Raw genomic sequence first — 12,500 nt, 5'->3', positions numbered from 1 at the left:
TGCTGTTTAATTAGTGTTCTGAGGCACAGCAGGGGGGATCAGGCACGCAGGTTATTAAGCTCACACACACATACACACACACATATACACACACATACACACACATACATACACACATACGTGCGTGCACACACACACACACACACACACACACACACACACCTACAGTACACATACACCCACACATACTTGTGCACGCGTGCATACACTCACGTACACACACACACATTTGGTCACACACAGACATTACATTACAGTCATTTAGCAGAGACACTTTTATCCAAAGTGAAATATACCGTCAACAAAATGAGAATAAAGAAGACTTACCGAAGTCGACGAAGCTGGACTGTCCCACGATCTTGACGTTCTCAGGGGGAGCTCCAGAGAACGTCTGGGTGAAGAACCCATCCTGAGGAGACAGAGAACACAATCAATATGGACACACACACACACACACACACACACACACAGGCAAACACTATCTTTCTCTCACAGACACACACACACACAGGCAAACACTATCTCTCTCTCACAGACACACAAACACACACACACACACAGGCGCACACACACACATGCACGTGCACACACACACACACACACACACACACACACACACACACACACACACACACACACACACATTTGAGCCAATCCTGGCCTCTGTGGTTATGGAGCCGTGGTCAGTTCACTGTCAATACAGCCCATCCAGGAAGTAAATAGAAAATAGATCAGCCGTCCGCTCTAATCTGCTGGGTGAGTCTCTATGGAGCAAACCATAACGATTATGCATCTGACAATGATGAGAGAGAGAGAGAGAGAGAGAGAGAGAGAGAGAGAGAGAGAGAGAGAAAGAGAGGAGAGAGAGAGAGAGAGAGAGGGCATGGAGGGAGATAAGAGAGAGAGGGAGAGGAGAGAGAGAGAGACAGAGGAGAGAGAGGACATGGAGGGAGATAGGAGAGAGAGGGAGAGGAGAGAGAGGAAGAGGAGAGAGAGGGAGAGAGAGGACATGGAGAGAGATAGGAGAGAGAGGGAGAGGAGAGAGAGGGAGAGGAGAGAGAGGAAGAGGAGAGAGAGGGAGAGAGGGCAGCAGATGTGACGGTCTGCAGGAGAGATGTCCTGCAGGGAGATTTATAGGGGTGGATTTATAGCAGACAAGAGCGCGAGAGGGATTTTGGGAAAAAAAAGGCCTGGCCAGTCAAAACTTCATTCCGTTACAGAAACTCCATTACACGACAGAAAATCAATCCATCACCCATGTCACAGACACAGAAGAAAAATGAAAAGAAGAAAAGAGGAGAGAGAGAGAGAAAGAGAGAGAGAGACCTGCTTGGTACTATTCCTTAGTCGGGTATATTCGCTGGCTGCAGTCAGTCAGAACGTGATCAGCTCTTCAGAGACTGAGAAAGAGAGAACAACAGACCGGCCGCTGGCGTTGTCTAGTGCTCTATCTGATCTGAGACGGGGACATCCCTCATAAACCCTCTCTCCATCTCCTTCTCTCTCCATCGACCCTCTCCATCCCTCTCTCCATCCCCCTCTCCCTCACCCTCCATCCTCATCTCCCTTTCCCCCTCTCTCTTTCTCAGGTATGGTAGAAAGACCATCTTCAAGTCTCGTGGCCGTCCCTGAGTATGAGATACCTGGGAGGACACCAGCATATCCCACTGATCCTGACTAGATACCTCCACAAGAGCGAGCTCCCACCAGTCCGGGTTAAAGGTTGACCACTCCGCAGAGACCGACAACTCATCTCTTCAAGAAGAACTACCAGGATCCTCCCTCTTAAGCACCTATTGTATTTATATGTTGCTATTCTTCGTCTGATCCTCAGACACCGGTCAGCTCTCCGTCCCCCGAACCAGACTGCGGACCTTTGGGGACAGAGCTTTCAGCGTGGCAGCTCCCACCCTCTGGAACTCCCTCCCTGTAGAACTCCGCAACGCCCCAACTCTGGACTGCTTCAAAAAACTTCTTAAAACTCACCTCTTTAACATGGCCTTTGACCTCTAGCTTCCGTTTCTTAATGTTGTGTGTCTCTGTCTACCATGTTTGTCTCTTGTCTGTTCTGCCCCTATGTAAAGCGACCTTGGGTTTTATGAAAGGCGCTATATAAATGACAGTTATTATTATTATTATTATTGTTATTATTATTATTCTTGCACCTGGGCTTCAGAACTAGATCATGCTCTTAGTCACTTGTGTAGAAAGAAGATGCACTCGGTTCTGGTGCAGAATAATACAGTGACTTCCGACGTTAAATGCAATTATTGTACGTCGCGTCTGCTAAGTGACTGTAATGTAATGAGACAGGGAGAGAACACTAGGGGTCAGTATGTGAACCCTGTGCGCTGTGAGAAGCCTGAGATCTGAGTGTGGTTGACTGAAGTACTGCGTGCTTGATTGAGTGTTTGAGGAGGGGAAGCCTGGACAGATTATATCTGGTGTTTTCCTCTCTGGGACACTCTGATTGAGAGGACCCTGATTGATGTTTGAAGATGCACTGTAAAGACTGATGGACAGGCTCAAAGGATGACAGAGAGAGGGGGTGAGAGAGAGAGAGAGAGAGAGAGAGAAAGAGAGACTGATTGGAAGAAGAAAGAAAGAACTAGAAATGGTGCTAAGAGAGCCCAGACCTCTGACCATAAATGCATTGTGTGCGCGCATGTATTTGATATTGCTGCATTCGTTAGGTTGAGAGCGTTATGCCAGTCAAAACCCTGTGTTTCTGTGACCTTCCCATGTGAAGATTCAGTATGGCCGTTTCAATTCGTCCCATTGACCAACAGTCCAAAAAATGAATGGGGGTGAATGGCCGGCTGTGTTTGGGTGGCTCGTGGACCTGCCCCGAGATTCAGAGCCACAACAAAATGTAATGGGTTCTAAATTGGCCCATGCTACACCCCTCCATTGAGTTTCATGAAAATCAGTCTGGTAGTTTTTGCGTAATCCTGCTAACAAACAAACCAAGACATGGCTCGTGGACCCGCCCCGTGATTTGGACCCGGTCCAAAATGTAATGGGTTCTAAATTGGGCCATGCTACACCCCTCCACTGAGTTTCGTGAAAATCGATCTGGTAGTTTTTGCGTAATCCTGCTAACAGATTATGTACAAACACACACCACCAAAAACACTACCTCTCGCCCTGCGACGCTGTCACTGGGGCGGAGGTAAAATAGAGACAGATAAATTATTGTTATGCTTCTCTTGTTTGTTCTGTTGCAATGTCTTTATTTTATTCTCCAGACAGACTCAAAATTAACAAAACTGATTTTATGCCTTTGTTCCAATCCTAAATGACTTAGAATGTAAAAGTATTGGAAAGTGTCCATATAACGCACATTCCACATGCATTTTTCATAGCTAGTCCAGTAAAAATGGCGGACGCCAGAAAGACAATGGACTCATGTAGTCCAGTTTCAAAAATGGTTAGCAAAGCACTATCAACATTAATCTCAGAACCAACTAAAGGCTTCAAAATTGAAAAAACCCATCTTCAATTATGTATCTTAACTTTTATAACAAAACCTACTAGGGTCTGGAGGGTCTGGTGACTTGACCTTACATTTTTCCCACAGGGATTCAGAACCAAATAGCACCGATGCTAACTTTTCAGCCTACAAAATGACATCACACCTCACCACTGGGCAGCCAGTAGCACAATTGTTAATGTTTTGCGGTTGTGGTTGTTGTTGTTGTTGTCTGAACGTGCTTCTTTGTTTTGTTCTCTCCTGCGTATTGTTGTTGTTGCCGTCTGTTGCATATGATGCATTTTTTGTTTGTGTAGTATGTTTGTATAGTAGGCTAGGTGTAGTGTTGTTGTTTGTATAGTATGTTTGTATAGTAGGCTAGGTGTAGTGTAGTTTTGTTTGTGTAGTATGTTTGTATAGTAGGCTAGGTGTAGTGTTGTTTGTGTAGTATGTTTGTATAGTAGGCTAGGTGTAGTGTTGTTGTTTGTATAGTATGTTTGTATAGTAGGCTAGGTGTAGTGTTGTTTGTGTAGTATGTTTGTATAGTAGGCTAGGTGTAGTGTTGTTGTTTGTGTAGTATGTTTGTATAGTAGGCTAGGTGTAGTGTTGTTTGTGTAGTATGTTTGTATAGTAGGCTAGGTGTAGTGTTGTTGTTTGTGTTGTATGTTTGTATAGTAGGCTAGGTGTAGTGTTATTGTTTATGTAGTATGTTTGTAAAGTAGGCTAGGTGTAGTGTTGTGTTGTTGTTTGTATAGTATATTTGTATACTAGGCTTGGTGTAGTGTTGTTGTTTGTGTAGTATGTTTGTACAGTATAGTAGGCTAAGTGTAGTGTTGTTGTGTTTTTGTTTGTGTAGTATGTTTGTATAATAGGCTAGGTGTAGTGTAGTTGTGTTTGTGTAGTATGTTTATATAGTAGACTAGGTGTAGTGTTGTGTTTGTTTAGTATGTTTGTATAGTAGGCTAGGTGTAGTGTTGTTGTGTTGTTTATGTAGTACATTAGTATAGTAGGCTCGGTGTAGTGTTGTTTGTGTAGTATGTTTGTATAGTAGGTTTATTGTTGTTGAAATATATGTATTTTCTTTTGTTGTTTGATTGGATGGTTGGTTATATCATGCTTTGCCAATATTTATGTATTTCCTGTCAATAAAGCTAGCTGAATCGGAAAAAATTAATGAATTAATTGGGGAGGGTTAGAGACAGAGAGAGAGGGAGGGAGAGAGAGAGGGGGAGAGAGAGAGAGGGAGAGAGAAAGAGAGATAGTGAAACAGAGAGAGAGGGGTATTGAGAGAGGGAGATAGAGACAGTGAGAGAGAGAGAGATAGAGAGAGAGAGAGAGAGAGAGAGAGAGAGAGAGAGAGAGCGCTTTAAACACGTCCCTCTCACATAAAATGATTTGCTTGTCTAATTCACTTGAGTGAGAGTGGGGCGAGAGAGTGACCAGCTAATGTGTCTCTGCTGCTGAGCTGACTGATCCTATCAGAGTTACAGACCTGGGTGTGGGCACCCGCCACGCCAGCCAATGAGACCCCTGAGCTCGCCCCCCCCCCCCACTCCCTCCGTTCCCATGTAATCAGCGGGGATGCAGGCAGAGACTAAGGAGTAGAGCGGAGAGAAAGTAATTAAAATCAAGTGTTGGAAAGGGAACGCGGGTGCTGGCCTGTGACCGGCCAACCAGCTGCTGTTAAATGAAAAGGCGCCCGGTAACGCCGCGGCGGGGATTACTGTACCGCCGCCGTGCGCTGAGCAAGCCAGGAAATGAGTCCCCTGTGTGACTGTGTGTGTTGAGTGTCATGCTGTGTGTGTCGCTGTTGTATTCTATAAACATCTCCCATGACCACGTTCTGGACTCCTCTGGAACTACCCTAGAGGAGGAGGAGGATGTGTGTGTGTGCGTATGTGTGTGTGGTGGGAGGGGATCCTTCTACGTGATGTCTGAGTGACCTTTACTATCTCTCTACCCCTCCACTCTTTCATCTCCGTCTCCTCCACCTCCTTCATTTCTTCCTTCCTGCCGTCCTCCTCCTCACCTCTCCTTGTCTCTGACATGGCTGCCAACCACGGCAACATCAACTACTGACCTGTACTACTACCACTACACATGAAATACTACTAACTACTACTAACTACTGACCTGAACTACTACCACTACACATGAAATACTACCAACTACTGACCTGTACTACTACCACTACACATGAAATACTACCATCTACTGGCCTGTACTACTACCACTACACATGAAATACTACTAACTACTACTAACTACTGACCTGAACTACTACCACTACACATGAAATACTACCAACTACTGACCTGTACTACTACCACTACACATGAAATACTACCATCTACTGGCCTGTACTACTACCACTACACATGAAATACTACTAACTACTACTAACTACTGACCTGTACTACTACCACTACACATGAAATACTACCATCTACTGGCCTGTACTACTACCACTACACATGAAATACTACTAACTACTACTAACTACTGACCTGTACTACTACCACTACACATGAAATACTACCATCTACTGGCCTGTACTACTACCACTACACATGAAATACTACTAACTACTACTAACTACTGACCTGAACTACTACCACTACACATGAAATACTACCATCTACTGGCCTGTACTACTACCACTACACATGAATACTACCTACTACTGGCCTGTACTACTACCACTACACATGAATACTACCAACTACTGGCCTGTACTACTGCCACTACACATGAAATACTACCAACTACTGGCCTGTACTACTACCACTACACATGAATACTACCTACTACTGGCCTATACTACTGCCACTAAACATGAAATACTACTAACTACTGGCCTATACTACTGCCACTACACATGAAATACTACCAACTACTGGCCTGTACTACTACCACTACACATGAATACTACCAACTACTGGCCTATACTACTGCCACTACACATGAAATACTACCAACTACTGGCCTGTACTACTACCACTACACATGAATACTACCAACTACTGGCCTGTACTACTCCCACTACACAATATGAAATACTACTACAGTACCACTATAGAACATGTCAGTAATACCAACTACTGGCCACTACCGAGCCACTACCGGACCACTACCAGTCACTACCGGGCCACCACCGGGCCACTACCGGGCCACTACCGGACCACTACCGGACCACTACCGGGCCACTACCAGTCACCACCGGGCCACTACCGGACCACTACCGGACCACTACCGGGCCACTACCGGACCACCACCGGGCCTCTACCGGGCCACTACCGGGCCTCTACCGGGCCACTACCGGACCACTACCGGGCCTCTACCGGACCACCACCGGGCCTCTACCGGGCCACTACCGGACCACTACAGGACCACTACCGGGCCACTACAGGACCACCACCGGGCCTCTACCGGACCACTCCCGGGCCACTACCGGACCACCACCGGGCCACTACCGGGCCACTACCAGACCACTCCCGGGCCACTACCGGACCACCACCGGACCACTACCGGGCCACTACCAGACCACTCCCGGGCCACTTCCGGACCACTACCGGAAGTAGTATTAATTCAATGAATAATCGTGTTAAATAATCGTGATCTCAATATCAATCAAAATAATCGTGATTATGATTTTTGCCATAATCGAGCAGCCCTACATTCAGTATGGGCTCAGGGCTACCACTGATTCAGCAACATGGTGAGTTGCGATGTTTTATTTTATGATATGGTCATTCGAGAAAAATATGCACTCAATGTTATGTTATAATATGAAATAGGCCTTTTTGAGTAGGCCTAGCCTAGACCAATGTAAGCCTTGCCTACATTGAGTTATTATTTACATTGGGTTATTATAGCCTACATTGGATTATATTATTATCGCCTATAACTGTATATTTTGTATGGATGGCCTGTAGTTTTTTAAAATATCCATATTTGTTTTCATGGAACTGTGTTGTTTGATGCGCTTCTTATGTAAGCCTATTGTTTTTCTTATAGGCCTAAGAGCGCATTCCAGAGCAAATTTCCAAGCACAATTTGTGGAGGCACACACCTGACCTTGATTGTGCAATTATATAATTTCCACTTTTTTGTGTTCTGAAGTTGACTGCCATGACATGATGAACAAGAGAATTTGACTGAAAAGAAAAGAAAAAGCAGTAAAATTGAGAAACGGACTCCTGCAACTTTATTCCCATACTAACAGGCCTACTTAAATTCAACTGTTATGAAAAAGCTAATGTTATAAGGCTAATGTTATACTAAACGCTATATAAAGACTAGGCCTAATCGATAAGTAAACTATGAAAAAGCTGTTCTGGTCATGTCGTGCCCCCCCCCCGCCTTCCGCCACCCTCCCACCCCCTACTGTTCTACTACAGAATAGTTAATACTATAGCACTACATGGGCCCACACACTGGTAAATAAGTACTAGCACAATACTACTACAGAATAGTCACTACTACTACTACAGAGTTATAACATGGCTGTTATGTTGGGTATACAGAGTTATAACATGGCTGTTATGTTGGGTATACAGAGTTATAACATGGCTGTTATGTTGGGTATACAGAGTTATAACATGGCTGTTATGTTGGGTGTACAGAGTTATAACATGGCTGTTATGTTGGGTGTACAGAGTTATAACATGGCTGTTATGTTGGGTGTACAGAGTTATAACATGGCTGTTATGTTGGGTGTACAGAGTTATATCACGGCTGTTATGTTGGGTGTACAGAGTTATGAAGAGAACAGCAGAGGTGTGTTGAAAGCGTACCTGGTTGATCCACGTCTCGAAGCCGCGAGCGCCGCCATCTTCGGTTGTGAGGAACAGATCTGAGGGGAAAGTGTGAAGATCGTTAGGTATGTTTTCTTTTTGTCCTTCATTCTCTTTTTATCTTTTTTATTTTAAATATTAATCTTTTCTTCAGCGTTCTCCTTTGTGGGGTCGGCAGAGCCAGGGGTTCCTTCGGGTTCCGCCTGGCGAGCTGCTTGGTGGTGCATTTTTCTCCTGTCTTCAGCAGAACAGATAATTGTACACTAAATAATGGCATCGATTAGAACCCAGCTCCCTGGACTGGTCCTATAAACCTCTGCTTCACACACACACCCACACACGCGTGCACGTACGTGTACACGCTCACACACACACGCTCACACACACACGCTCACACACACACACACACGCACACACACGCACACACACGCTCACACACACACACGCTCTCACACACACACGCACACACACACACGCTCACACACACACGCTCACACACACACGCTCACACACACACACACGCACGCACGCACGCACGCACGCACACTACTTAAAGGACACATACACACAATGTTTGAGCATTATCTGCAGAATTCAAAGGCATCTAAACTGCTTTCACTTTTGTGGCAATGAAAGCCAGTGTGATGGCGGTAATGGTGTCTGAGCCCGCACTTGCAGAGAACTATTAAAATGATTTGTGGAGTTGAATGCAGTTCTCCAGTCAATACTCTCCTCTGTCCTGCTCCTGCAGAGCAGACTTCATATCGGACATGGGAATCCAATATCTGACAGAACTGACCCTGGGATAAACAGAACTGGACAGGAGACACAGACTGGTGTTCACTACAAGGGGAGGAGTAGAGATAAGAGGATAAGAGAGAATAGGAGAGGAGAGATATGAACGATAGATAGATAAGATTAGATTAGATTAGATTCATAGATAGATAGATAGATAGAGAGAGAGAGATAGAGAGATAGAGAGATAGAGAGATAGAGAGAGATAGAGAGAGATAGATAGATAGATAATTTACCCCAATGGAGGAATTGTTGTAAGAGGAGAGGAGAAGAGGGAGAGGTAGAACGGTAGAGGAGAAGAGGGAGTGGTAGAATAGTAGAGTAGAAGAGGGAGAGGTAGAACGGTAGAGGAGAAGAGGGAGAGGTAGAACGGTAGAGTAGAAGAGGGAGAGGTAGAACGGTAGAGTAGAAGAGGGAGAGGTAGAACGGTAGAGGAGAAGAGGGAGAGGTAGAACAGTGGAGTAGAAGAGGGAAAGGTAGAACGGTAGAGTAGAAGAGGGAGAGGTAGAACGGTAGAGGAGAAGAGGGAGAGGTAGAACGGTAGAGGAGAAGAGGGAGAGGTAGAACGGTAGAGGAGAAGAGGGAGAGGTAGAACGGTAGAGGAGAAGAGGGAGAGGTAGAACGGTAGAGGAGAAGAGGGAGAGGTAGAACGGTAGAGGAGAAGAGGGAGAGGTAGAACGGTAGAGGAGAAGAGGGAGAGGTAGAACGGTAGAGGAGAAGAGGGAGGATGAGAAGGTAGAAGGAAGAGAGCATCCTGTGGTGAATGCTAAGTGTTTACAGGAAGTCTCAGTGGCACGCATAGCTCATCTCTAATCAGCCAATCACGGCAGGAGCCTAGCTGAGCTCCCTGATAGGGCGATTAATCAGCGTGTTTACTGCTCATCAACACCGCTGGGCGCCACTCTGACGGACAGACAGACAGACAGACAGACGGGTGCCGGGTGTCTCTCTCGTCTCCTGACAGACGGACGCTGGTTGCAGTGTGGGGAGAGCAGGCAGAGGAGCAGGCCCGTTTCTGGGGGGACTTTTTACACTTTCAGACCGTTCAAAGTCAACAGTCAAACAATACTTTGAGCCGTGTCAGGGAGTGACTCCGTCTAACCTCTGATGCACGGGACGTACGCGCGCGTGTGTCTTCTGAACTCTTGATTCCATCTGGTGGACAGACAAGACAAGGACGACTACGGCACACTCTTCAGAGTGCTACCGTAGTGTGTACACGACCGTCACAAAGAAGAACCATCTGAAAACAAGTTCCATACAGAACCCTTTCCAAGTGAGAAAGAACACTTGTCCCAAACGACATATCGTGGAGCTGAGAATGGTTCTATCTGAAACCGCACGGTTCTATACGTAAGCTGAGGGAACCTTGTTCTATTGCTATGGTTTCATACAGAACCCTTCAGTCTGGCAGGCAGGTCTGATGGAGATGTTGGTGAGGCGCAGTCTGACAGCTCTAAGTGAGATGTTGCATAACGGGATAATAAGAAGCTGCCATCCTTCTGGATGCGGAATCAGATTGCTCTGATTAAAGAAATGTTTGTTATTCATAATTAACCAGAGAAAGGAAAAAAGACACGTTTAATTGGTCCAGGCAACCGCACTGATAAACACATCTGTGAATGAAAAGGAGAAACCTATAAAGCAAATCACAACAAAATGCCTTAATTGCAAAAGTGCAAATCTTTAATCAGTTGATTTCCTTCTTCAATTCCACATCTGATTATGGATGGATTTAGTTGATTTATCTCAACCAGTGATCCTGTATTAGAATAATGCCAGGAGAGGATGAATGTGTTGTGAGATGGTGTGTGTGTGTGTCTGGACAAGGTTAACATGATGAGTGTCTGTTTACCTTCTGCCCCATGACTGCGTCTGATCTTCACAATCACTTCAGATCACACCTCTCCTGATACTCTCACCTCCTGCCTAATTCACTAACAATCTGGACGCCCCCTGACAATAACAGACTGGAATAGAAAACACAGAGAGAGAGAGAGAGAGAGAGAATGTGTTTGCCTGTGTGTGTGTGTGTGTGTGTGTGTGTGTAGAGTGTGATCTAAAGTGATCAAAGCACTATTTGCTACATTGATTTGTATGATTGGTGCCATATAAATGGTGCCATACAAACAATAAATTGACACTGACAGCGTGTGTGTGTGTGTGTGTGTGTGTGTGAGAGCGAGAAAGAGAGATGGAATGAGAGAGAGAGAGAGAGAGAGAGAGAGAGAGAGAGAGAGAGAGAGACAGTCATAAGAGAGGCTTCCGGATGATGTTCACTAGCGTTACCTCAGGACTGAATAGGGCAGGTTCCAGCTACAGAGAGCAGATCTACGTGTTGATAGTGACGGCGGTTATTACATGCTTTCATTCTGGAAACGCGTGTCAGGGCAGACGGATCCGGCGTCTCACAGTAGGTCCCGGAACCCCTCGCAACCAGGAGGAACAAACCCAGGATGCATTGCAGCCAAACGCCCCCCCCCCCGTGCTTCTCTGCCTCTGTTTGTGTGTTGGTTGTGGAGGGCTGTTTGTGTGTTGGTTGTGGAGGGCTGTTTGTGTGTTGGTTGTGGAGGGCTGTTTGTGTGTTGGTTGTGGAGGGCTGTTTGTGTGTTGGTTGTGGAGGGCTGTTTGTGTGTTGGTTGTGGAGGGCTGTTTGTGTGTTGGTTGTGGAGGGCTGTTTGTGTGTTGGTTGTGGAGGGCTGTTTGTGTGTTGGTTGTGGAGGGCTGTTTGTGTGTTGGTTGTGGAGGGCTGTTTGCCGTCCTACCACCCATTATGGCATGAATATTCCAAGCAACTCCAGGATTCAAATATTACCAGCATATTAAGATTAAAGTTGCACCCTCAGGCAAAAAGAAAGAAGAAAGAAAGACAAAAAAACACCAGGAAATGTCACGCCAAATAAATAAGGAATTAAGGGATAAAAACTAGATTCTGGGGTGGGGATGGATTTTCATGACAAGACTGAAATGAATTTGTGCTGCACTGTCACTGGTTCTGGTTAGGCCTACATCACTGTCACTGGTTCTGGTTCTGGTAAGGCCTACATCACTGTCACTGGTTCTGGTTCTGGTTAGGCCTACATCACTGTCACTGGTTCTGGTTCTGGTAAGGCCTACATCACTGTCACTGGTTCTGGTTTTGGTAAGGCCTACATCACTGTCACTGGTTCTGGTTAGGCCTACAGTACTGTTACTGGTTCTCAAGCTGAAGACTGATCACATACTGTCCTAACATCTGCTATCTCCGATCAATGTGCTTAGTAGATATAGCTCATATTAAAGTGTTGTATCCTTAGTAGATATAGCTCATATTAAAGTGTTGTATCCTTAGTAGATATAGCTCATATTAAAGTGTTGTATCCTTAGTAGATAAAGCTCATATTAAAGTGTTGTATCCTTAGTAGATATAGCTCATATTAAAGTGTTGTATCCTTAGT

The 12,500-nt window shown here is 45.5% G+C and overlaps 1 protein-coding gene across 2 annotated transcripts in view; it reads right to left on the bottom strand.

Moving 5' to 3' along the window:
• The window catches only part of itfg1 (integrin alpha FG-GAP repeat containing 1), a 136,092-nt gene that overhangs the window by 98,293 nt on the left and 25,299 nt on the right, over positions 1-12,500 (bottom strand). For both annotated transcript variants that reach the window (XM_084437098.1, XM_084437099.1), the window contains exons 7-8: positions 8,269-8,327; positions 328-409 (exon numbers count right to left, since the gene is read on the bottom strand). In XM_084437098.1, coding sequence (XP_084293224.1) covers positions 328-409; positions 8,269-8,327 — 141 coding nt within the window. The remainder of the gene's footprint in view (positions 1-327; positions 410-8,268; positions 8,328-12,500) is intronic.

The sequence above is a fragment of the Borostomias antarcticus genome (assembly GCF_949987555.1).
Source record: "Borostomias antarcticus genome assembly, chromosome: 4".
Taxonomy (NCBI): Eukaryota; Metazoa; Chordata; class Actinopteri; order Stomiiformes; family Stomiidae; genus Borostomias; species Borostomias antarcticus.
Note: the sequence above shows the minus strand (reverse complement) of the source record. Positions and strands in the feature narration are given on the sequence as shown.